This window comes from Triturus cristatus, chromosome 6, assembly GCF_964204655.1.
Source record: "Triturus cristatus chromosome 6, aTriCri1.1, whole genome shotgun sequence".
In the NCBI taxonomy this organism is placed as follows: domain Eukaryota; kingdom Metazoa; phylum Chordata; class Amphibia; order Caudata; family Salamandridae; genus Triturus; species Triturus cristatus.
Window position 1 is genome coordinate 1,138,566,447 of NC_140589.1, and position 23,464 is coordinate 1,138,589,910.

General features: G+C 45.1%; 1 protein-coding gene across 1 annotated transcript in view; it reads right to left on the reverse strand.

Moving 5' to 3' along the window:
• The window catches only part of CAPN9 (calpain 9), a 361,781-nt gene extending 341,424 nt beyond the window's left edge, over window positions 1-20,357 (reverse strand). Inside the window, exon 1 of the mRNA XM_085612050.1 lies at window positions 19,941-20,357. Within this exon, the coding sequence (XP_085468176.1) occupies window positions 19,941-20,153 (213 nt within the window). The 5' untranslated portion in view covers window positions 20,154-20,357. The remainder of the gene's footprint in view (window positions 1-19,940) is intronic.
• Between the last annotated feature and the right edge of the window lie 3,107 nt (window positions 20,358-23,464).

The window sequence follows — 23,464 nt, forward strand, 5'->3', positions numbered from 1 at the left end:
GAGACCGTTCCCTTCTCAAGAGGTCGAGAGTAACAAAATTATTATTGATGATACATCTGAAATAAGGGGTAAGAGAACCAAAACATTTAAAAATGTAGATAATAATACCCCTATGAGCACACTAGGAGGTCCTAGTACCTCTTCAAACCTGGGAGGTCTTAGCACCTCAACACTTTCTGGAGGTCATCGCACCTCGAACTCCATGGGTGTCCTCAGCGGCACAACTAATGCGGGTGCCCATAGTGGCACACATTTTATGGATGCCCTTAGCGGCACAAAATTTTGTAGTGCTCAAAATAACTTGGGAGATGACTCTTTTAACGATAATGATTTATCGGACGTCCCTGAGGAGTACGTCCTAGATTTGGATGAAGAGGATGATTTATATAAAAATGAGGAAGAACTTCCTACATCCTCGAAAGATAATATCATTGATCTCCTAGGGGAAGAAATGTTCTCCCCACTAAACCTTAAACATCCTAGATCCTCAGAATGGTGGCCGCAAAGTTTATTAAAAAATGGCTTCATAACCTCCTCGAAAGGGAAACAAGGAATATCCAGACCTTCCATCGAAGATAAAACCTGTCAACCCCCTAACTTGGACCCCGAGCTCATAAAATTTCTATTCAAGCTCGGTCGGGACCCCAGGAAAGGAATGGAGAAATCCCTAAAAGGCTGCCAAGACCGTGTTCTTGACGTCCTGGGTCCTCTTGCCAGAATTATGGACTTAGCCGAGGAGAGCCACATCCGTGGTACACCCCTCAACACTGAATTGATACGAGGCTGGAGTCAGAGAGCCCTAATTCGATTAGGCAACACCAATGCCAGCATTAATGTCGAAAGGCGCAGAATAATTCTTTATAAAATCAATCCCAAGCTTAGTGATATGGCCGACAAAGAACCATCTAATAACCCTAAAGGCCTCTTTTTCGGCGAAGACCTTATCAAGTTGCTTGGCAAATATGTCTCAACCTTTACAGCCCTAGACAAGGCCCAGCAGAATATGAAAAAGGTTTTTAACAATAACCTTTTTGGACGGGACGGAAGAAGGGGCCTTTCTTCCGGCCGCTTCAACCAGAGGCCCTATCAAAGATCACGTGGCTTTGGACGTGGATACTAGCAATTTTAACACCCCTACCCCTACCCCGAGAGGATTTCGATCTCGTGGCTCATTCAGCTCCAATCCACCAAGTAAGTGTCCTTCCCTTCCCTCCTCCCCCTTCTTTTCCCTTAAAGGTGGGAGGCAGACTCAAATTGTTTTCCAAAATTGGGAGTTAATAACTCAGGATCCATGGGTCCTAAACACTGTCAAGGGCTTTATGATAGATTTCGTACAAATACCCACATAAACCTTATTCCCAAGAGACATACCGCTCTCTCAAGGCAAACAAAAGATAGTAGAAGAGGAAATATCTTCCATGCTCCAAAAAGGCGCAATAATAGAGGTCCCCTTGGATACTTTAACATTTATAAGTACGTTATTTCTCGTGGAGAAAAAAGGGAAAGGTTGGACACCCGTAATAAATTTAAAACAACTCAACAAATATCTAGTCTACAGACATTTCAAGATGGAGGGTATCCACCTCCTAAGAGACCTCCTTTTGGAAGGAGACTGGTTGGTCAAATTGGATTTAAAGGACGCCTATTTCACCATTCCTATGGCCCAAATCCACCAACCTTTCCTCCAATTTATGTGGCAAAATCATCTTTATCCATTCCAGGCCCTCCCCTTTGGGCTCTCTTCTGCCCCTTGGTGTTTTACCAAGGTCATGAGAACAATTGCATCTTTCCTAAGAGAAAGAGGTATCCGCCTTATCATTTATCTCAATGACATTTTGATAATGTCGCAGGACCTTCCACAAATTCTCCAGGACCTCAAAACCGTAGTGGACCTCCTAGAGACTCTAGAATTCTTCATAAACAGAGAAAAATCTATCCTCACTCCCTCCAAATCTCTAGAGTTCCCCGGCTTCACCGTGGGACCTCCAAGTGCCTCCTTCTTCTCCCTTCTGACAAAATTACAAAGATCAAGAAGGTGATAAGACACGTCTTGAGACAACAAGTCCTTCCCCTGAGGGAACTAGCCAGACTTCTCGGCCTTCTCTCCTCCTCTATTCAAGCGATTTTTCCGGGCCCTCTAAATTATCGGGACCTACAAAGGATAAAAGGAAGCGCCCTAAGATCTCGTCTTTGGTACGAAGATCGGATTACCCTGGACCAGGAAGCCCAATTCGAACTAACCTGGTGGCTAGACTACCTAGAGGCATGGAATGGCAAAGCAATCTTTGGTTCAGAGCCAGATTTTATCTTGGAATCAGATGCGTCCCTCCATGGTTGGCGTGCTTGCCTTCTCAATCAGAACACTGGCGGGATCTGGTCCCAGGAAGAATCTTCTCACCACATAAATTATTTGGAGCTAATAGCTGGCCTTTATGCCCTAATGAGCTTCAAACATTCTCTCGAAGGGAGGTCAGTCATCTTAAAGATGGACAATATGTCCGCGGTTGCTTACATCAATCACCTAGGAGGTACCAAATCTGCCGATCTCTCCAATTTAGCCAGGAGACTCTGGATGTTCTGCCTGGAACACAAAATTGCGCTCAAAGCAGAACACCTTCCCGGGAGATCGAACATCTCTGCCGATTGGAATTCAAGATTCCTTTTAGATCACAGCGATTGGAAACTCAATGTTTTCATTTTCAGAACCCTGAACAAGATCTGGGGCCCACTAGAGATAGACCTTTTTGCGAGCAGTCTAACGTCCCAACTCAAAAAATATTTCAGCTGGATGCACGACCCCGGTGCACAAGCAGTGAACGCATTTCTCCAACCCTGGATCCAAAGGGTTCTTCAGAAAAGTGAGACAAGACCAATTCTCACTTGTCCTAATATCTCCATTCTGGCCCTCTCAGGCATGGTTCCCCACCACTCTGGAACTTGCATGCAACCCCCCTTCCTAATCCCTTCACAAGAGAATTGCCTTACAGACGTAAACGGAGATCTTCACCCCCTAATCCAAACAGGGAGTTTGAACCTTCTTGCTTGGAGAGTGTCAGGAGATCCAATGAAGTGTCAGGACTTTCGTCATCAGCTGCATCTCTCCTCAGAGAGTCTTGGGCCCCATGCACTCACTACAGGTATAACAACATTTGGAGATGCTGGGTTCGTTGGTGCCTGGAAAGGAACTTGGATTCCCTACAGGCACCTATCGTTGACATAGTGAACTTTCTGGTCGAACAATTTGATAAGGGTTTAAGGTATAGGTCTATCAATTGCTATAGTTCGGCCATCTCTGCTGGCCATATACTCGTCAACGGGAAAACGGTAGGTAAAAATGCCATTGTTTGCAGAGTAATGAAAAGCATTCGACTAAAAAGACCTCCAAACCCCAAATACGAAACCCTCTGGGATTTAAACTTAATCCTGGACCTTTTCAACTCCTGGCCAGATAACTCTTCTTAAGAGAAAATTCCTCTCCATCAAGCTTGCAACTCTGCTTTGTGCCCTCTCCTGTCGTAGGGTCTCTACGTCAAAGCCCTGGTGATCTCTAACAGATCATATAACATCTTTGGGGTCAAATTCGAAATTTACAGAAGAACCAAAACCATGTCTGATTCAATCTTCTATCCCCGTTTCGACCCTTGCCCAAAACTCTGTGTGGTTGAGTGCATGCGTGCATACAATCTGAGAATGTCTACTCTACGTCCTGCAGATGAGAAACAACTTCTCATTTCCTTCGTTAAACCTCATAAAGCTATAACCTCAACTTCCATTGCTAGATGGGTTAAAACTGTCATGAACTTAGCTGGTATTGATTTAAAGAAAATTTCAAGCTCCTTCTGTTAGAGGTGCTATGGCCAGTAAATCTCTATGGTCTGGAGGTAAGTTGGATGACATTCTTAAAGCTGCCGACTGGTCGAACGCTAGCACCTTTGCTCGGCACTACTGCAAGCCTATCGAACATATGTCTAATGTAGTGTTACAAAGCTACCAACGTGCATAATGTAGCCTCCGTTCTTGTAATGAAATTGCGATTCTCCTATTACCATGACTAGAGAATCTGGATTTCATTAAAGACACGGAGGCTGACAATATCCCACCCATCCCATTCCCTAGTGTTTGGTGATTTTTCGTCAACAATGCTTTTTTTGCTTATGCTGATACCTGTTTGATCATTTGTAACAATAACTCTTTATTTCATTACTTATCTAGGTGTTATATTTTTAACTTCTTCTGGAGACATTTACTGATCTCTCTCTTTCAGGTAACCCTTCATCATAACCGCTCGTCGCTTTGGTTTACTTCCTTCTTCAAGCCTCCACTTGGATCCTTAGAAGCTTTAAAGTCTTCAAACCGGATTCGCAGATGTTTATTATATCTCTGAACTTACTTATTTTCTCATTGTCATTTAAAAGAGGCAGATTGCTGTCAGCTCATGGCATGTATGTTCCTTCAATGTTCTTTTATGGAACCTTTGTATTGTGATGTATGCGGCTGCTTAGAGACTGCATTAAAAGATCTGCATAATGTCAGCACTGTGTCTTTAATGAAATCCAGATTCTCTAGTCATGGTAATCGGAGAATCTCAATTTACACCAAATTTGACAAGAGCTAGATATTTAACCAGTAACCCTGCTTTTTGGTGTAAATCCGTTCAGTATTTGTGCAGAAATTGACATTAAAAATGTATAGATATATTGACAGTTGGGCTGAAATTCAAAAATTCAAGGCTTCTGATTAGCTGAGTGGGTTTTTTTGGAGCGAGCGCTCTGATTGGCTGGCCGCAACATAAAGAAACGTTGAAGTGGCCATTACAGGACTCAGGGTTTGGGTATGGTAATAATATCTTACTTTACGTTAAAAAAAACATAGAAATTCGCTTTTTTTCAGTGAAGGTTAAAGTAAAGTTAGAGTTATGTAAAAATATCCGTAAAAACTCAACATTTTAATCTAAAAAAAAAAAAATGAAATTCACCAGTTATAATTTACGAAGCTAACTAGAACTTGTGGCAAAAGCCTGCCAGAAGTAGTTTGCAGTGGGTTGTTGGTCTTCCTTGGAATAGCTGGGTTGATTGCAGTGCCTGGCCAAAGGCAAAGTCCTGAAGATAACCCCTGCTGCACACAGACCAGAGAACGTGCGATAGGGCTGAATGCACACAGCAGGGTTTGGCACAGGGCCTGGCCATAGGCAATCACCCTGCTGCGAACAGCCAAAGAGCATACACAGCGGACGGCTTAGTGCAGGGTCTGGCCTGAGGTCGGCCTGTGGCCATCTTCTTGGTGTACATAGGGAGTTGGCCATCCTAGTGGCGATGGACACAAGCTGCTGCCGCAAGCCGTGTGCAGCAGGGTATTGATTGTTTCCCGCTGCACACAGCTGAATGGTATACCATATGATCTTAATGCCTCTAGCATATACTCCCAACTCAGCGTATCAAATGCATGTCTCATGTAAGTTAATGTTAAAGCCATTTATTATGCGCTTGAATCGCCCGAGGGGTATCTCGAGGTGACCAGGCAGCTAAGCAGCATAGCACGACCAAATCAGAACAAAGCTGTCTTCAGTAGTTTCCTGAAGCAAAAATGGCCCCTACAGGTCCTAATATATTACGGGAGCTTATTCTAATATACCAGGGACAGAAAGGAAAAGGACCTGCCACCTAAGAGGGTCTTCCTGATACGTGGGATGCTTAACAGTGCTTTGTCACTCTTATAATACTCTGTGAATTGCCCCCCGAAAGCTCCCCTATTAGCAAAAGTGTAAAGAATACTCAGCCTTTTCAATTTGTACTAAATGTACATAGACCAGCCTACATAAACCATAAACCTCTGTCTGCTCTGCATGGGGTAGTCCAAGAGGAGCATCTATCTAATTAGCATCCAAGCGCTCTGAAGTTTGTACCTGTAGGTACAGTGAACAACAGAACTACGACTTCTCCCACTTCACCCGCCGCAGTGCCGCGGTGAACATCTGTATATATTTTTTAGGCCACTGTTCCTTAAAATTGTGATTTATGCTTTCATAGCACCTGATCCAACTCTTGAATGAATGAAATAAATCTTATTATGCGCAAACTTTGATAAGATTATTTCTGGAATGGCAAGCCTTTTGGGAAAGAATAAAATAAATCGTGTGCCATGAATAGTGCGTAATGCAAGAATCTATCTATCTATCTATGTATGTCAACAAAATGCTGCCACTTTTAGAATATTTTTTATTTGCCGAAATGTAATATCTCCCAAAATGTAATTTGTTTACGAACTCACTCGCTCTGCTAAAATAGATGCTGCATACCTGAACAACCCCAGAATTCTGAGCAATTGTTGAATGTGGAAGTTTGGAAGTAAGGGATGAAAGTATACCACAGTCCAGGAATATCTCCCATTTTGAGGGCCTGGTAACAACGGCAAGTACAAGTACGAGTAGAGAATAGAATGCTGCAGGAGAAGTATTTTATGTACTGCAAAATGTCTCTGTGAAGATGTCCCAATGTGCTAATTCCACATACATGATTTATTGCTGCGGAGAAATTAAGCTCCGGGGTTCTGTGCGACACCCTACATTTTTGGAATATTTCCTCGTTCTCTATTATTGCCTATACGTCGTTGGCATTTTGACAGTAGATGGTACCAAAGAATCATAATTTTTTTTCAAGATGAGCCAGAATAAGGGAGAATGAGAGACGACGTGAGTCACTTAGACAGACAATACATGGTAAATCCACGCTTTCCGAACTGACAGCTAAACCTGTTTGCAGCGGAGAGGCTGTTGTAAAGAAATTCCGGATTAAAGAATGACGCAGCACCGCAGTGAGGCCCCACAGCATTCCGAGCCCCGTGGCGTAAAAGCCGGTTGTGCCGGATATCGCCACCCTAGGGCAGTGTTCACTCCCATCTGATTCGTTTTTCAAAGGCAAAAAAGCACATGAAGAAACACGAATGGCAGATAGAATATTTGCTGCAATGAATGGACTCTTAAGAGAAGGTTATTCAAACCTGCATAGGTTCCTAGAAAAGCTCTGAATGCAATAGTATGAATATTTCACTTCACCACCCAGGAGTTATGGTGAATTATGCGCCAGTAAACTCTGCAATGAGCTATGCTTAAGGATCAAACAAAGATACAGGTGAACTTGCTTCAACTGCCACCCTGAAGCGATCAGTGTTTGCAAGCTTTAGTTCAGATGCAGCCAGTTTCAAATAATTCACCATAACTGCTGGGCCGTGGAGTCAAATATTCATACTACTGCATTAAGGGTTTTTCAAGGAACATATCGCGCTTCAGAGGTTACCACAACGTATTGGTGCTACCAAAAATCCTGTTGGTCCTGATGATGACCCACATATAAGTAATTTAATAGGGTCGAAACGTCGACAAACATACCATTTGACATGGTTTTAAATTATGATGCGGAACATTATACTTGATACATGTTGATGAAGTTTGCATCCGTATCAGTCACGAGTCTTGTTCATATGTTTTGTATATACCACTTGTGCACTTAAGTTCACCCATTTCCCTTTCACTGTGCCGCATTCGTTTTGGAGCACCTTATTGTGATATAATGTGTTCGCCAAGATGTTTTTCTTCTTGATGTCATTTATTGGATTGAATAAATCCGGATTAATTCTTTTTCAAGCCAATCTAATTATGGTTGTCCATGGTTGCTGAGGAAGTTGAGGCTTACATTTCCCTGTAAGGTACCACTGTTTTTCTTTATTGATTGCCTTGCCCTGGTCCCATGGTCATTGGGCTGCCCCTTTTATTCATTCCAACCCATGAATGTAACTGCCTCTTAGAAGTTAACAAGGGGTAGGTTTTAGGATACTGCGTACTTTTCTTTGCTTGCGAAATGGAACTTCCGAGTGGACTTACTGATATAAGCATGGTTATGTGCCGCTTTGCTATGAAAAGACGATGGTACAGTTAGTGGGTGGTATGTTGCAAGCTGTTACAATGTGTTAGGACGACAATGGCTATATTCCATAGACCACGAAAAGGCTTGAGTGTACAAGGAGTATTGTATCTTAGAGTACTGCTATGTATGCGGAAGGTCCTGATTGATGTATTCTGGAAGTATTGTACAAGGTTAATCAATAAATATATTTTACAAAAAAAAAAAAAAAAAAAAAATGAATGTAACTGCCTCTCCGCAGATCATGTAGAGCAGCATCCGTGTTGATATCAGCATGATCAGCTTTGTGAACGGTGCCCTTCTTAGGAGGGTTACAAATGAATGCCTCCCGCTTTTGGGCGGTGGTGTTTTTATGGTGTATTTGTGAATACTTTTGAATAACCTGGTATGAGGATGATTTCCGCATGTAGAATTACAATGTGGAGCAATGCTGATGTTAGCAGAATTACTCCGTGACTGAAACATTGCCTGCTGATACCTGCTGTAATATTTTCAATAATAGCAGGGGCAACACAGCCTTCCATCCTTCTAACGACGGTAAATTGAGTACTATTAAATTAGGTAAATGTAGCGGCTGTTATTTAGAGAATTACGAAACGGCAGAGGTGCATGAAAAGGGCAAAAGTGCGTCTTTAAGCACTATTATTAAAGTGTTATTAATATTATTTGTACACATTTAAATACAGAAAGGCAGCAAAATGTAAAGAGACTTCCATTCCATACATTTCCGTTATTATCACCAAGCCGTAATTCAAGGCATTAGATCTCTCTGTTGGTAGCCTTTGAAAAACAGTGTGCTAATTGACTGAGAGGAGTCTCCAAAAAGGAGTCTTGTATTTTCGGGAATTTCTATGGCACTTAACCCTGCAAGGAGCTAGAAGCAGTGGAAGTAGAAGGTTTTATTCAAAGAGATGTTGCACTAAACTGCCCAATTAAAGAGCTTTTGGAAGAGTCGGGTTCTTTGCCTTTTCTAAGCTCTCCTGTGCACCATGCGTCAAAGAGGCTAGTGCAGGTATGACTTTGGGTAGACCTTGCTGATAGCCTCTCAGAATCTAAAGTCAATAACCTGAGAATCGCACGCAGTGCTTAGCCAGGATTGCACCGAGGTCCTCAGTGGCTCATGTTGTCATGTCCTTCACATGTTGGTTGCGGGCACCACCATCAGTGCACTAAATGCTGCTTGCAAGTTCTGACAGCTTAGACAGAGAAGGGAACAAGTGCTTGGAGAGATCAGGTGGGATGGTCCTTATTTAGACGGAGTGAACACTGGCGTAACGAAACTCAAGGGGGCCTCCCTGCAAGACACGTGGAGGGGCCCCATCCAGGCTGAATCAGGAGCTCTCCGCCCAGAGTGCTGTGCTGAGGGGACCCCTGGAGCTTGGGGCCCCCCCCGCACTGCGGAGGCTGCGGGGGCCTGTGTTACGCCCCTGGGAGTGAAAATGTTTGCGCCAAGGCCTAACTAGTGGGACTGTGAAACTTTAGAGCCCTCGGAGTAACATTGTATAATTTTTTAACCAACCAGTGGCCTTAAAGAGGGGGGGTCAAACAAACACAAACAGGTCTGATAATAGAGGTAATTTAGACCATTGGGGGCTACCTGCCTGCTAGGTATTTAGCCTCCACTCCCCTGGCGGAGGACCACCCTCCACATTTACAGATCCCCACCTACCTAGCAGAGATCTTTGCTACCAAAGTATATTAGCCACCACAGCATGCGCCATTACTAAGTGCAAGCTGCATTTGTTTTTTATTTTTAAAAACAATTACCCAAATGAGAAAGACAACTGAGGTATTGCTTATGGAAACCATGTGGCTCCCCAGCTCAAAATGAGGAGAGGGTACCACAGGTTTGATGTGGCAGGTGAACTACCTGCTTATTTAAGGTGGTTCACCCACTCTACCAAACTCTACATTACCTCTTTTGTCCCAAAATGACCAGCCTACCCAACCTATTAAACCCTGCCTGCTCTGCATGGGATAGTCCACGAGGAGCATCTGTCTAATTAGCATCCGATAGCTCTCAAATTTGTACCTGTAGGCGCAGTGAGCAAGAGATTCACGTCTTCTCACACTTCATCCACCACAGTGCCGTGGTGAACATCTGCACATATTTTTAGGTAAATTCTCCTTAAAATTGCTAGTTGTGCTTCATAGTACCTGATCCAACTATTCAACTATAATAAGATTATTTCTAGAGTGGCAAACCTTTTGGGAAAGAATACAATAAAGTGTGTGCCATGCACAGTGTGTAATGCAAAAACCTATGTATGCCACTCTACAAAATTAGGCCAATTTTGGAATATGTTGTATTACTTGCTGAAATATAATATCTCCCAAATGTAATTTATATAGGGAATGTGATAGAATCGTTCCCCACGCTAAAACAGATGCTTCACGCCAGAAGAACCACAGAATTCAGAGCAATTGTTAAATGTGAAGGTTTGGAAGGAAGGGAAAACAGTACACCACAGTGTCTGGACTGAAGTAGCCACAGCAATGGGTAGCAGTTATTTTCACAGGTGACAACTCGAAAGAGGAATTTTGTTTTATTCTGTCAGTATTGGAGACAAATGCCAATTTCGCCTTTTCATTAGCAACATGTTCCAACTGCACTTGTTAATACTGTGTGTGTATCGGGGAAAAGCTTCTTGGAGTTTGCTTATATGATCCCAAAAGTTACATATACGTAGAGGAAAGTGTGCGGGGTACAGAGGCGTAGCTAGAGTTTGTGGCACCCAGGGCTATCTCTCAGATTGCCGCCCCTGGGGAGGGGGGGTTGCTGGGGAAAAAGGACGGCGAACACAAAGAGGTCCGAGAGACACTTAGTATCGCCGCTAATAGTTATCTCGATCATGCAAGTTACATGCACATACATGACACGGTCCAAGGCTACACAGTTGAATACACCGGTGACTGGCAGTACAAAAGAGAACACACAGACTGCATGATCTATCTGGGGATTCAGAAAAACCGCATGTGACATCCATCAAAGAGCTGCGTGAATAATTACCTGGTAATCCCCTCAGCACAATGCAAACATGCACATACATGACACTGTTCAGGGATCCATCATCAACAGCTGACATTAAATGACCATTCATCATGGTCCCCCCATTAAAGCAGTGCACTTTGTGATCTGCATGGTACATGTTCTTTGCAGCAGGCACATTAACCCTCTGTGCTACCTTTCCAGGAGTCAACCCTACCACTAGACAAAACTCCAATCTCTCTCGAGGAAGAACATTAATCACCAAAGTTATCATGACATTTTTATTGTTTCTGAAAATTGCTGGAGGCCAGGAAGGAGGCATCAAGTTTTTTTCAAACCATAGTATACTTGCAAAACACTACGCACCCACCCGAAATAGGTACCCAGTGCGGTCACACCGTTCTCATCGCCCTAACCTGCTCAAGGTTCATGTGACCTCAGTGACAGAGTCACAGCGACTGGATCACTGTTGCTCTAGGGTGTGCTGCTTCATAGGCCTGCCCCCAAGACTGGAGATGAACTTCAGTATGGATTGTGGTGGACAGGCCTTCAAGGTTAACCCACAATTGACACCACTGGGGTACACCTGCTTGTGCTAAGACATCAAGCCTTCTACGGTCTAGTGGGGCCTTGTAAGGACTGGCATGGGAATATGCTCCCTCAGTACAGTGGTCTGGTGGACTGGTCATGATGGCTGACCCCGGTTTCCCAGTTCCAAATTCGACAGCTCTGGCCATAGTGCCACATCCTCTCCCCCACTGAACACCATACTTACCCACTGAGAGAAACTCGCACTGCCTTCAGCTATAACCTAATTGTGCCCCCTATAAACACTTGGATGTGGCTCAATTCAAATTATGCACTTGATAAGAGTAATATGCTGCCTAAAAAAAAAGTAAAAGCAAACATTCATAGGGAATGCAAGATTAAGTAAAGCATGTGAAATTTAAGCAGAAACAACATGGTTACCTTAACGATCTCTCACTTACTATTCAGAAATCAGCGAGTGGTTTTACCTCAAAAGTTAAGGACATGACTAGAGGGCCCTGAAGGGAACCGTTTCAAAGTCCATTGCTTATATCCTTACAAAACGTAAGCAGTATGGTTTAAAAAGACCACATCCATAAACACAGAGCCATGGTACACATTTTGTTTTCCAATCCACCCATCAACCAGGTATTGCAGTACCTCCAGGCATGGTACACGTTCCCACCTGGGAACAACAACGCTGTTCAAAGAAAGACGAGAAAAAGTAGCGCTTCACTGGAAAACTCTGTAAAGTGATGCTGATGTATTTGGATGTAAATAAAAACAATCTGGCCACTTTGCAACCCCTCTGTCTTGCTTTATTTAGTTAAGTATTTATTTTTCATATTTAAAACCTTCTATTTCTCTCCATCACGGTGCACTTTGGAATAGAAAAATGTCAGAAAAAGGGCATTTCTCGCAAGAGTGTTTTTCTTTTTTGGATCCATTTCACAGGGAAGCAACTAAATGAAAGAAGGAAAGAGAGTTTGTGAACCGTTTCTTCAAGTCACGGTTTTCAGTAAGTGAGGAGCAAGACAGAAAGAGAGGGAATAATAGGAAGAGAGGGAGGGACAGCTGCCAGCACAAAAAAAAAAAAGGACATTGCCCTAGTCCTATTCCTTCTCTGCCTGTCCCCGAACGTCCACGAATGCAAGCCAAGCCTTATCTGAATGCCTTTGTCCGACCCCAAAAGAGTGCCGCCTGGGGCGGAACGCCCCCCCCCCCCCCCCCCCAGCTATGACACTGATTGCCCGAGTCCTATTCCTTCTCCGCCCGTCCCCAAACGTCCACGAAAGCAAGCCGAGCCTTATCTGAATGCCTTTGTCCTCCCCCAAAATAGTGCCACCTGGGGCGGACCGCCCCCACCGCCCCCCCAGCTATGCCACTGATTGCCCGAGTCCTATTCCTTCTCCGCTCGTCCCCGAATGTCCACGAAAGCAAGCCGAGCCTTATCTGAATGCCTTTGTCCTCCCCCAAAATAGTGCCGCCTGGGGCGGACCGCCCCACCCTAGCTACGCCAGTGGTGGGGTACACAGTAAAGTGTAACCTGCCAGACCACGCCAAGTCTGTGATGAGCGTGTGATCTGATTTGCAGTCACGATTCGAGGATCCTAAAGGATCCTGAACGCTATATGGTCTTCCATGAGCAAGACACAGATCCTGAAGATGAGAGCACGAGCTGGGTGTGAAAAGCGACTTTGAACGGGCCAGCATAATTCGGCATTGGTGAGCACCAAGTATCCAAGATTTGGGTCTTCTGCATCAAATGCTTAAGAAAATAATAAATAGAGGCGGCTCAGTCGGGGCATTCAGTCTCCGAGGCCTACTACTGTGAGTGCAATTAGGAATGATGGGATGTGAGCAGGCAAGTATTGTCAGTCAAATAATGTTGCCCAGTCCCTATACCCCATTTGTTGTGTTAATTTTGCCTTCAGAACGCATCATTTTGCTCAAGAGGTGCCACCAAGCTCATTGGTGGGGTATGGCCTGACTCAGGAGTCCCTTTGGTGTGGTGACGATGGATGGTGTTGGTCAGAGAGGTGGAACAGCAATCTTGTCATTGCCGTCCTGAAAACTATAAATATATATTAGTATTTGTTATTTGTGTTAATTTGTGCATGGCATCAGAGGGCGGGCACAATGCTAAGCAATACCCATAGGTGCCTGTTCAACACAGTACCAGTGGCAGGGGAACCAGTCTCTAATTTTTGCAGATAGATGAAGGTGGTGGACACTTTTTTGGGACTTGAGCTTATGTTTCAATCAAAGCTTTATTTCGACATGTAATGTCATAAAAGCACAATAGTACATAAAACACAATTTCATAAAAAATACATTTTAAAAACATGTCATAAAAGGATCTAATTGCCTTATATACAATAAATATTTTAAAATGTATTAAACTTAGCAGCTTTGGAGATAAAAGGGGAAATTAACTGGAGCTAACTAGCCTCTGCCTGATCAGCCATGCCCAACCTAAGAATTTGGCCACCCCGCAGACTATGGTAGTATTTGTGGTCGTTTTAAGAATTCTGAGGGCGGCAAGATAATCCCTTGTTCCTAGCTGCAGACAAACGGGCCTGAGCCATTTCGTTCTTGGTGGCGCATAAGCTGGACAGGCAAAAAAAAGTGGGAGATGTTTTCAGCAGCGCCAGGGCAAGTTGGACAATCCGGGGGAGTCTTGTACGGGGGATTCCACTTACTGGTGCGGTCGCGGAGGGGAAGGGTCCCAAACCTAAACTGGATGAAAAGTGATCTATCCTTGGGCTTCGTGATGAAGTCCAGATAAGGTTCTAAAAAGGGCATGAGCTTGTGCTGACGAAACTCATGCCCTTATGTTTCAACATCAGCGCTAGCCCAAGGCAAGAGGGAGAAAAGGGTGACAAAGGGAGAGGGCAGCCACGAAAAGAACCTGCAAGATTGAAACTAATAGACAGGATGTGAAGGAAGAAAGAGACATAGTAAGGAATCAAGACCAGGCAGATTTGGTAGTGTGCAATGACAGCACTCGGTGGTGACAGCAGCGAGGTCCTAAGAACAACCAGGGCCCCTGCAAGTATATATATATATTTTACAAATGTAAGCATTGAGGGAAAATAATATTGAACGCCTTTTAACCACGAATTTCAACAAAAGTTGAACACTTGTCTCACCCTTAGCCTTGCAACAGCCGCCTATTTGCTGTCGAGGTGCAGGGTGAAAGCAAGGAGCAGAAACGACAGAAAGTGAATAGGGTTCCTAGGGCCCTGTTTCTTTCTACGCCCCCTCCCCCCACCACCACTACTATTTCCATTGCTTGAGACCACGAGGAGCCAGTGCGAGCGAGGGCTGGCAGCTGCAACCCCTCTTACAGCTAACTGATGTTCTTGGAAAGGCTCAAGAATAGGCGTTTGCCTAAACTAAAGTGAACTTTTATAACAGACATTAATCTAGTGCTACACAAACCATCATTCACGAATGTGAAGACAAACCAAGCTATAAAAATAAACTGAGGAAACAAGTCGCGTGTACCTTCAGCCGCTGTTTATGCACGCCTGCTGTTTTACTCGGTACATTTCCTCAGGGAATCATTAATCCTTGTCTGGTGTGGCTGTTTTGACGGTTCACGAGCTCCTCCCACCACTTTGTGCTCCTGAACTTCCCTAAAATCCCTGGAAGGCAGGCTTGCTGACATTATGCGGCAGTGCCCCGCTTGTATCTACAAGACAGCGGAACAGCTTCCCATGGAGCATGTTATCTCATTCGACAGGAACTAATTGTGTCTGCGCCCTGCACTGCCGCCGTCTTTTGATGTGCTGAGGGCCATTGAAACCCTGCAGGCTGCAGCAATGAAGAACCAACGCATGTGGCTGCTTTGACTAACAGTATGCAGCAAGAAAAGGCACGCTGTGCGCATGAACGTCATGAAGGGGCTGTAGCCGCGACCCCTAGCACGCCCCTTGTGACCCCTGGCACTGCCTTTGCGCCCCCTAGCGTCAACAGTGACAAATTCAGTGCCAGGAACAGAAGCAGCTCCTACTTATGGACGTCGGTGAGGCTTCACTCAACTTGTTTTGTCAATCTTTTATTTTACTAGTAGTGAATAATGTTACATTATTTGCTATTACTTTCATTAAATAGCTGGATTATGACTTTCCCTGGCGGCTGAGTTAAGTTAAAAAAAAAAAATGCTTTTAAATGTATGTATGTTGTGTGCGTGCTTGCACTTTTGAGCGTGTTCATGTAAGAGAGTGTGTGTATGTATAGGCAGAGTGTGTGTGTGTGAGTGAATGTGTGTATGTGTTTATGTGTAAGCGTGTGTATGTGTGAGTGAAAGTGAAGGTCAAAGGGCATGTGAAGTCACTTCCGCTACCTCAGGTATTTTGGTGAAGTGACGTCCATGATTGTGCGGCATATTCTGTTGAGGTACTGTTTGGCTGCTATTAATTCAACACAAATTTTTACAGTTCAGGCTAAAGTGTTGTGTGATTAGTACCAGTTTAACACCGGAATGCAGCAATCACCAAACGAAAGGTAAGGGTGCAAAGGGGTCCGCCACTGTGTGCCGCCGCTTGTGGTCTTTTGCATGAACCTTTGATCCGTTTAAATCAGAATAACATATTCACGGAATCTGGAATTCATGCAGCTGATGTAGATTACGCTACAAGTGTGGTAAATCCATAGTTTTTGCAAAAAAATCTGGTCGGAATATCCATTACCTCCTCGTTAGTCTTCCTCGCCACATGACTAACAAAGAAGCTCACTTTGTTAGTCATGTGGCGAGGAAGACTATACTCGGTGTAATGAAGATTACCGGTAAGTAATCGGGGCATTAATGGCGGTTGCCTTGGATAAAGTGCATATTTTCACAATATGAAGGGCACAATAAGCCTTGAAGGATACTCTCAAATATATGCGAGGCAAACCAGGTTTTTGAACCCAGGCGGTATTGCTTTTTTTTTCTTTCTACGCTTTAGAGACTGGTTGCCAGCTAGACTTTTTCAGCTACAAGAATTCTAGCTCACCTGCTTTTCACACAGTCATGTTTTAAGTGATTTAAAAAGGTGAACCACAAATACAGATTTAAAAATGCGTATGGTGTTATGGTATCAAAATACGAATTAGAACTTTTAAAATGACAGCACTCCGTCCTACTTATGCGCTACACTTGCTTCGTTGTACTAGAATGGTGAGCCTTGCTTGTCACTCAGGAAATGACCCTCGTCACTTCAACACTGACACCACCCACATGTAAATCACTTATTAAATATTTGCTGATTGCTGCGCCGTATTGAATGAAGGAAGGTGTACTTGGGATGTATCCAAAATTCACAATCCTGGTATCATTTAAGGAATGAATCAGAGACTTTACACACTGACACGTCACTGACAAGTGAGCACGCCTCCAGGGTGTGTCTTGTTTTACACATGGAGATTGGCGAACATTTTACAGCCGATAAGAACCGAAATGCCTTTTTTCTACCTCACGTAAAAATATACGTGGCCTCGAAATGACCGTATCTTCCCCTCCCAGACCTGAAACAAAATTTAGGGCATATTTATCAAAGGTTTGCATCGTGTTTGCGCCACTCAACGTGATGCATGTGCAACACAAACCCTGAAATCAAGCCACTGCGTGGCCCTCAGTGGCTTGATAAATCAGGAATAACACAACACAGTGCAAATGCGTTGCATTACTCTACCCCAGGGAGGCGTTGCATGGGTGTTACCAAACAACTCCCATGGATTTTGACGCATTTCTTGATTTACCATTACTGGTAGACCAGTGAATGCGCCAAAATGCTACTCCTTTCCAGGGGAGTCGTAATGCGGAGGAATATCCATCAAGGGATTCGTTTTGGTGCAGGAATGTGCCCCTTCCTGCACACAAACAATCCTGCATACAGGGCATGCACCCTTGCACCATGGTGCAAGGCTGCAAGCATTGGCGTTAGGCAGCCCATTGTGTGCCAGTGCTGGGGAAAAGGCAGGAATGCACCCTATTGTGATAAATATGGTGCATTTCTTCCTTTACCCTGTAACACTGCGCAGGCAGCAAGGTGACTTGCTGTGCTGCATTACTTTTTAATGAATAGGCCCCTTATACCACAATGGCCACAAATATGGGACACATTTATTTACACATTCAAAAAGTCAGAAAGCATTGAAAATAAGTCACTAGCTCTGGAATTGGAGTTGGACTTTACCCTCGTCTCCATCTTAACCCCTCCCTTTCTCTGTGATGTGCGGTTCAATGAGGGAAAGTGCAGGGCTGTTAGTGTGCTGGGGTGAAGCGGACCGGGATGCAGGGCGCCATCTTGCATTCATCTTAACTCGTTGACATCCCTGTCTCAGCCCCATCTTAAGGTACAATGACAGGTCAAGGTACAATGAGTGAGGACTCAAGGTACGTCTATGATGCAAGGAGCCACAACTAAGGTAGCAGAGTGCTGAAGCATGCGTAATACTGTACCACCACCATTGTTTGCTTAGGGTTCAGCCATAAACATTTACTTATCACTCATAAAATGTATCAAATCAAATAAAAAAAGCTTAATGTAAAGGAAATAAATTCAAATGAAAACAGGTAAACAAAATTACCTTCTGATAAAAGAAGGACTTTTTAGATTTTCCTGTAAACACAATCCCTAGGTTATTATATTTTGAGAAGTTAGTATGCTGTGGGGGTAGATGAGTGGGCAAGAACAGACGTAGACAGCTAGAATATTTTAGGGCCATTAGTAGAATGTTTGAAATAGTTCCAAGACTTACAAGCATGCGAAGAAGCAAGGATCTGTACAAAAACAGAGAAGGGCTCCACAGAAAAAGAGGTATGCAGGTATCAACAGATACTTAGCACTGGAGATGGCAACAGGGACATCCTAAGGATTTTGGGAGCCCTGGGCCAAACGTATTTTGGAAGCCCCTGTTCAGAACAGTTTTGAATTTAAGATCCAGTGTCATCTCTTTTATGGCCAGGTCCCTGACAATAGACAGACACAATGGACCACATTATAAATGTGTTTACATCTCATATTCACGGATAGTGATGTGTGTTTTCAATACTGTAACACAGCAGCAGGTCACTAATATTGCTGCAAATAATCTTTGTGACACTCTCCTATTTCTCATATGTCAGGTCCTGTTTTGATCTAAAAGAAACGTTCGTTTTTTATGGATGTTGTATGGAACAAACAACATTTCTGTGCAAAATGTTTGTAATAGACTCACGCATCACCCACATAAAAATAAATTAAGGTAATAACGGTATTTAAAACAATCTGTTTAAGAATTCTTCAAGATCACCAGGGCTAGACTCACAGCAGAACAGAGCTGGCTCTATTTGGGGGCCCCTTGAAAGGCTTAGGCCCTGGGCCAGAGCCCATTTTACCCATGATTTAAAACTCCTCTGGATGGCAAAGAGTTGCACATTTCCAGAAACTATGGGGCAGATTTATATCGGACTTGCGCCACTTTTACGCCGCCGTTGCGTCACTTTTGTGACGCAGCGGCGGCGTAAACCCTGCGCCATGTTGCGCCCCATTTACAACGTGACGCATCTAGGGAGATGCGTCACGTTGTAAAGCTTGCGCCACATGTGGGCGTACCTGCACAGGGGGGGGCGTTCCGGCGCAGGAACGCCTCCTAAAAGTGGCTGAGTGAAATCTACAAGATTTCACTCAGTCACTTTTGAGCCCATGCTGCGTCAAAACCCTGCGCCTGCTTGAAGCAGGCGTAAGGATTGACGCAGCATTGTAACCATAGGGCCCCCCAGAGCATTGCTGGAGCTGCGTCGCGCTTGCGACGCAACTCGAGCAATGCGCCACTTTTACGGCACAGATGCGTCACGCATCTGTGCCGTTTTTGCCCCATGGTGCGCCGCATTGTAAATGCGGCGCATCCATGGTGGCGGAGCTGTGGCGCACAATAACTGGCGCATCCCTGCTGATATGCAGGGATGCGCCAGTCGTCATAAATCTGCCCCCCCCGTCTGTTTCAAATTGTCAATGACAGACCATGACCTCATTCTGTTATTTTCAGGAAAAAAAAAGACCAGCAAAGGAGCTTGGGAGAGACTTCCCAAAATCAGCACAGTGGTTTTGGTAGCCCAACACCACTGCAGAAGGAACGAGTACCGGAGCAATTTAACAAATACTCGCTGTGTTCTCTCCAATTCTAAATCATCTTTCTTAGATGTACGGTTTTGGTCGAAAGGCACCTGCTATTTATTACTTGTGGTTCAGCAGTTCCTCAGAGTGAGGTAAGGTAAGATATTAGGGGACAGATGGCCAGACTGAGCCACGGTCGTAAGGGCCCCCATAGAAGTACATAAGTGGGGACCTCACACACCCAGGTAGACTTTAGGGTGGAAAGTGGCAGGTGGCTGAGGGACCCTCACAGGAGCAAGAGCCCCAGCCCCCACGGCTCCCGCACTTAAGGGGATGCGGACCCACAGGTATGCCCCTGGACTGATCTTGACCAACTGCATAAGGCCACGCCGGCACCAGGAGGGCCCAGCGCTCACTCACCCCAGGCCGCTTCCACACAAAGGGGATGGAGGGCTTCTCGCTGTAGAAGAGAGACGACCCATTGGCCGGGAAGTCAGAGTCCTCAAACAGCACCCCCTTCTTCTGGCACTCTTGCCTCAGCTGCTCGAAGGTCTTGCCAGAGGAGTGGGTCGGCTTGGAGTTCTCCGGCAGGGGGGTCTCCTTCAGGTTGGGGTCCTGGAAGCGGTGAGGCATCTTTCTCAGCGACTGAGAGGTCCTCTCCAATAGAGTCAGCGGCAGGAGCGCGAGAGGAGAAGTGAGCAACCTCCTGCCCAGAGCCCACCGTCAGGACAGACAGACTCGAACTGGCAGAACCTGAAGTGTGAGCGCGCTGAAAGGGAAGAAAGGCTGCCCAGCCGCTCCCTGTTTCTGGCCACCTGTTTAAGCTGACAGAGACCTGCCCCTCTGTCAGCCTGCAATAAGGAGGGAGGGCAACGCCTCGAGAGCAAATACCACACACATATTTCCCCTCTCGCCTCTTTCACCTGCAGCAGGTGTCTTTCTGCATGGCTATACGCACACCTCCGCTTTACTTCTTGCCAACGGGTGAAACCTAAAACAAAGTATTGAGTAAGAAATATTTTGGGACACTTTAAAACATCATGTCTCACTCAAAAAATCAATTCTAAAAAATAGTGTAGGTCATGTTGGAGTGACACGTAAGGGGGATTGTTTCAAAGATAGATATTTTACTAATGTTTACTCAGAGATGGGTTTGAGAAATCAGTGAGGCTAACCCAGATAAGAGGCAAATAATTTTAGCAGTCTGTGCATGATATTTCTTTGTCGAGATGTTTTTGAATTTAGTATAGGCAATTGCACCGATTTTCTGCAAGTGTATTTTTCTCATTCCAAAAAAATGAACTTTAACATAAGTAAGAAAATCTCCTAAATCAAAAATGTAAATTTTGCTCGATGAAAAGTTTTATGGACGCTTTCTTCTTTATAGTATTTTCTTTCTTGAGGTGCATATTTTTTGTAGTGCATTTTCACATTGTCACGATTTAAAAAAATCCTACATTGACAGCACTGGCGTTCCCCACTTCCTATTACGGTAATTACATTTACAAGTATACTGACCAACACGCCCATATTAATTCACCAGTATCCCAAAGGTAATCTAGTACAGGTGGGGCCGATTCTACAGGTGTTTGTGCTTCTTTCTCCAGTAGGCGTGCCCCACCTTTTCTGGAGAACAGGTGGGAGGGGCTTTGTACACTCTCAATTGGTGGTGTTTTACTTCTTCAGGCAGAATCTTGGGATGGTTTGGCAGCTTAGGTTTGCCACCAAACAATCATTTCACCTACGGGGGGGGTATATTTATGTAGAAATTAAGCCACAAAAAATTCATGGTATGTTTTCAGCTTTCGACCATAATCCAACCGATACAAGTCGGAAAAAAAAATCGGAGGACACTTTTCGAAGTGATGCACCCTTGCAACTGCACTAGAGCAACTACCGCAGAATGTTAATGGTGAACATAATTTTAAACTCCTTCTCTTCACCTACCAGCACCGCCCCCTTCCAGCACACCATTATACAAAGAAACGGTCGGTGTTAGCACCTTTATTTTAGCATGACGTTAAAATTAAAATGAACCATTACTGTTTTTTTTTTTTGTTCAAATTCTTTATTAACGTTTTTCAAAAAATATAACAAAATAAACAAAGAAGTAACAAATTTGGAGTACAGGGCAAAATGACAATTTGTGATGAAAATACAACCTAGAGTGCCACACTGTGTCTTAACGAAACGGATTCCTCGTCTAAATGCAGTCCATATTCAAGCAGCATGAATTTAGAGACACTATGTAATTTTAACGGGCGCTGATTTGGTTTTAAGCAACTATTTATTGTTAAATATCATATTCCTTGGGGTGCTAGGTGGCGCGCGACCGAGATGGCCGCACACCAATAAGGCTTCTGCCAGCGGGCGGACAAAATATCCTCCACGTCCATCTTGAGATGTCATTACAGCCTAAATGTTATCGAAATCGCCGCCGGCACCTCTGAAGATCCTCCCGGTGGGGTCAGCCCAGTGTTGGTGCCGGGGATTGAGTGACTGAGAGCAGCGCGGCCTCACGCCTGAAACCGCGATCGGGGCCTGGGACAGCGGAGCGGCAGCGAGAGGCAAGTGAGCCCACGATCTGCCACGAGACTGCAGGCCCGGGCTTGGAGGCAGCTGAGGTGCGGAACGGCCGAGATTGGGAGGCCCGCGAGGACACATCGCCACACCCTTCAGGTGAGCTACAACGGAGGGGGGCAATAACGGGTGCCTGCAGCCAGTACCAGCTTGTAAGACTGTCTCGGATGAGCTGCTGAGTCGGGCCGGGACTCGTTATATCCAGGGGACGCTCCCGCGTGAGGCCCAGCAGCTTGCAGACGGCGAGTGTGGGAACGGAGTGCCACATACCACTACGGGGAGGCTGGGGCACTGGAGGCCAGACATAGAGGGATGGAGCCTCACTGACCAGTGACCTAGGAGCACTCAGCCTTGCCTACTGCTGCGCCCATTACAGCGCTGTGGCGGGAGCGCCATTTTCCCAAGTCCACAGGCCTGGTAATATACGGTGAATCTGGGCCTGGCGCGGAGAGCAATCATAGACCTTATACCTCAATCTTACACGGCCATACCCCAGGGTTGTTGGGCATACTCTCTCGCTTAGGTGCAGATACTGCGAATAATCTCTGGGCCTTTCCTGAGCACCACGACGAGACCGGGCGGGAGAAGCCAGTGGCAGCCATTTTGCAAGTTCACCTCGGACGCTTGTGCGCCCACAACAGCCGGTGGCACACCCTACCACAGCTCAGCAGGACTCTAGCATTAGTGGACGCAATGGGAAAAACTGATCCGAAACAGACAAAAATACCTTTCGAATCGCGCAGGGGGCCCAAAACTGGCTCCTCAGATCATGCAGACTCAGATGCAATGGACAGCTAGGAAGAAGATTGGAAGACTCTACTGTTAAGCATGAAGCACAGCCTGACATCCATAGATGTGAAAATAGACAACATGAACGCGAGATTAGATTCTGTGGTGCATAAACTAGACCAACACGACCAACGGCTCAAGGAGACGGAAACCAGAATCTCAGACTTGGAGGACGGGGCCACGGCAAATAAGGAACAAGTCTCACACATGGACAGGCTCCTCAAGATCATAGCAGACAAAAATGAGGATTTGGAGGCCCGGTCCAGAAGAAACAATGTCCGCATTCTAGGCCTGGCTGAGACGACCAACACGGGCCGCATGGAGGACTTTATACAGCGGCTCCTAACAGACCTGTTTGGGAGAGATGCCTTCTCTGCTCAGCTGACAATAGAGAGAGCGCACAGAACCCTAACTACGAGCCCACCACCAGGTGCACAACCATGTCCTGTGATAGTTTGATTTCTCAACTATCGGGATTGGGATGCTGTCCTACACCTCGCCCGAGAGAAGAAGCAAGTCCAATACGAAAACACTACTCTTGCCTTTTACCCGCACTTTACTCAAAATGTACAAAA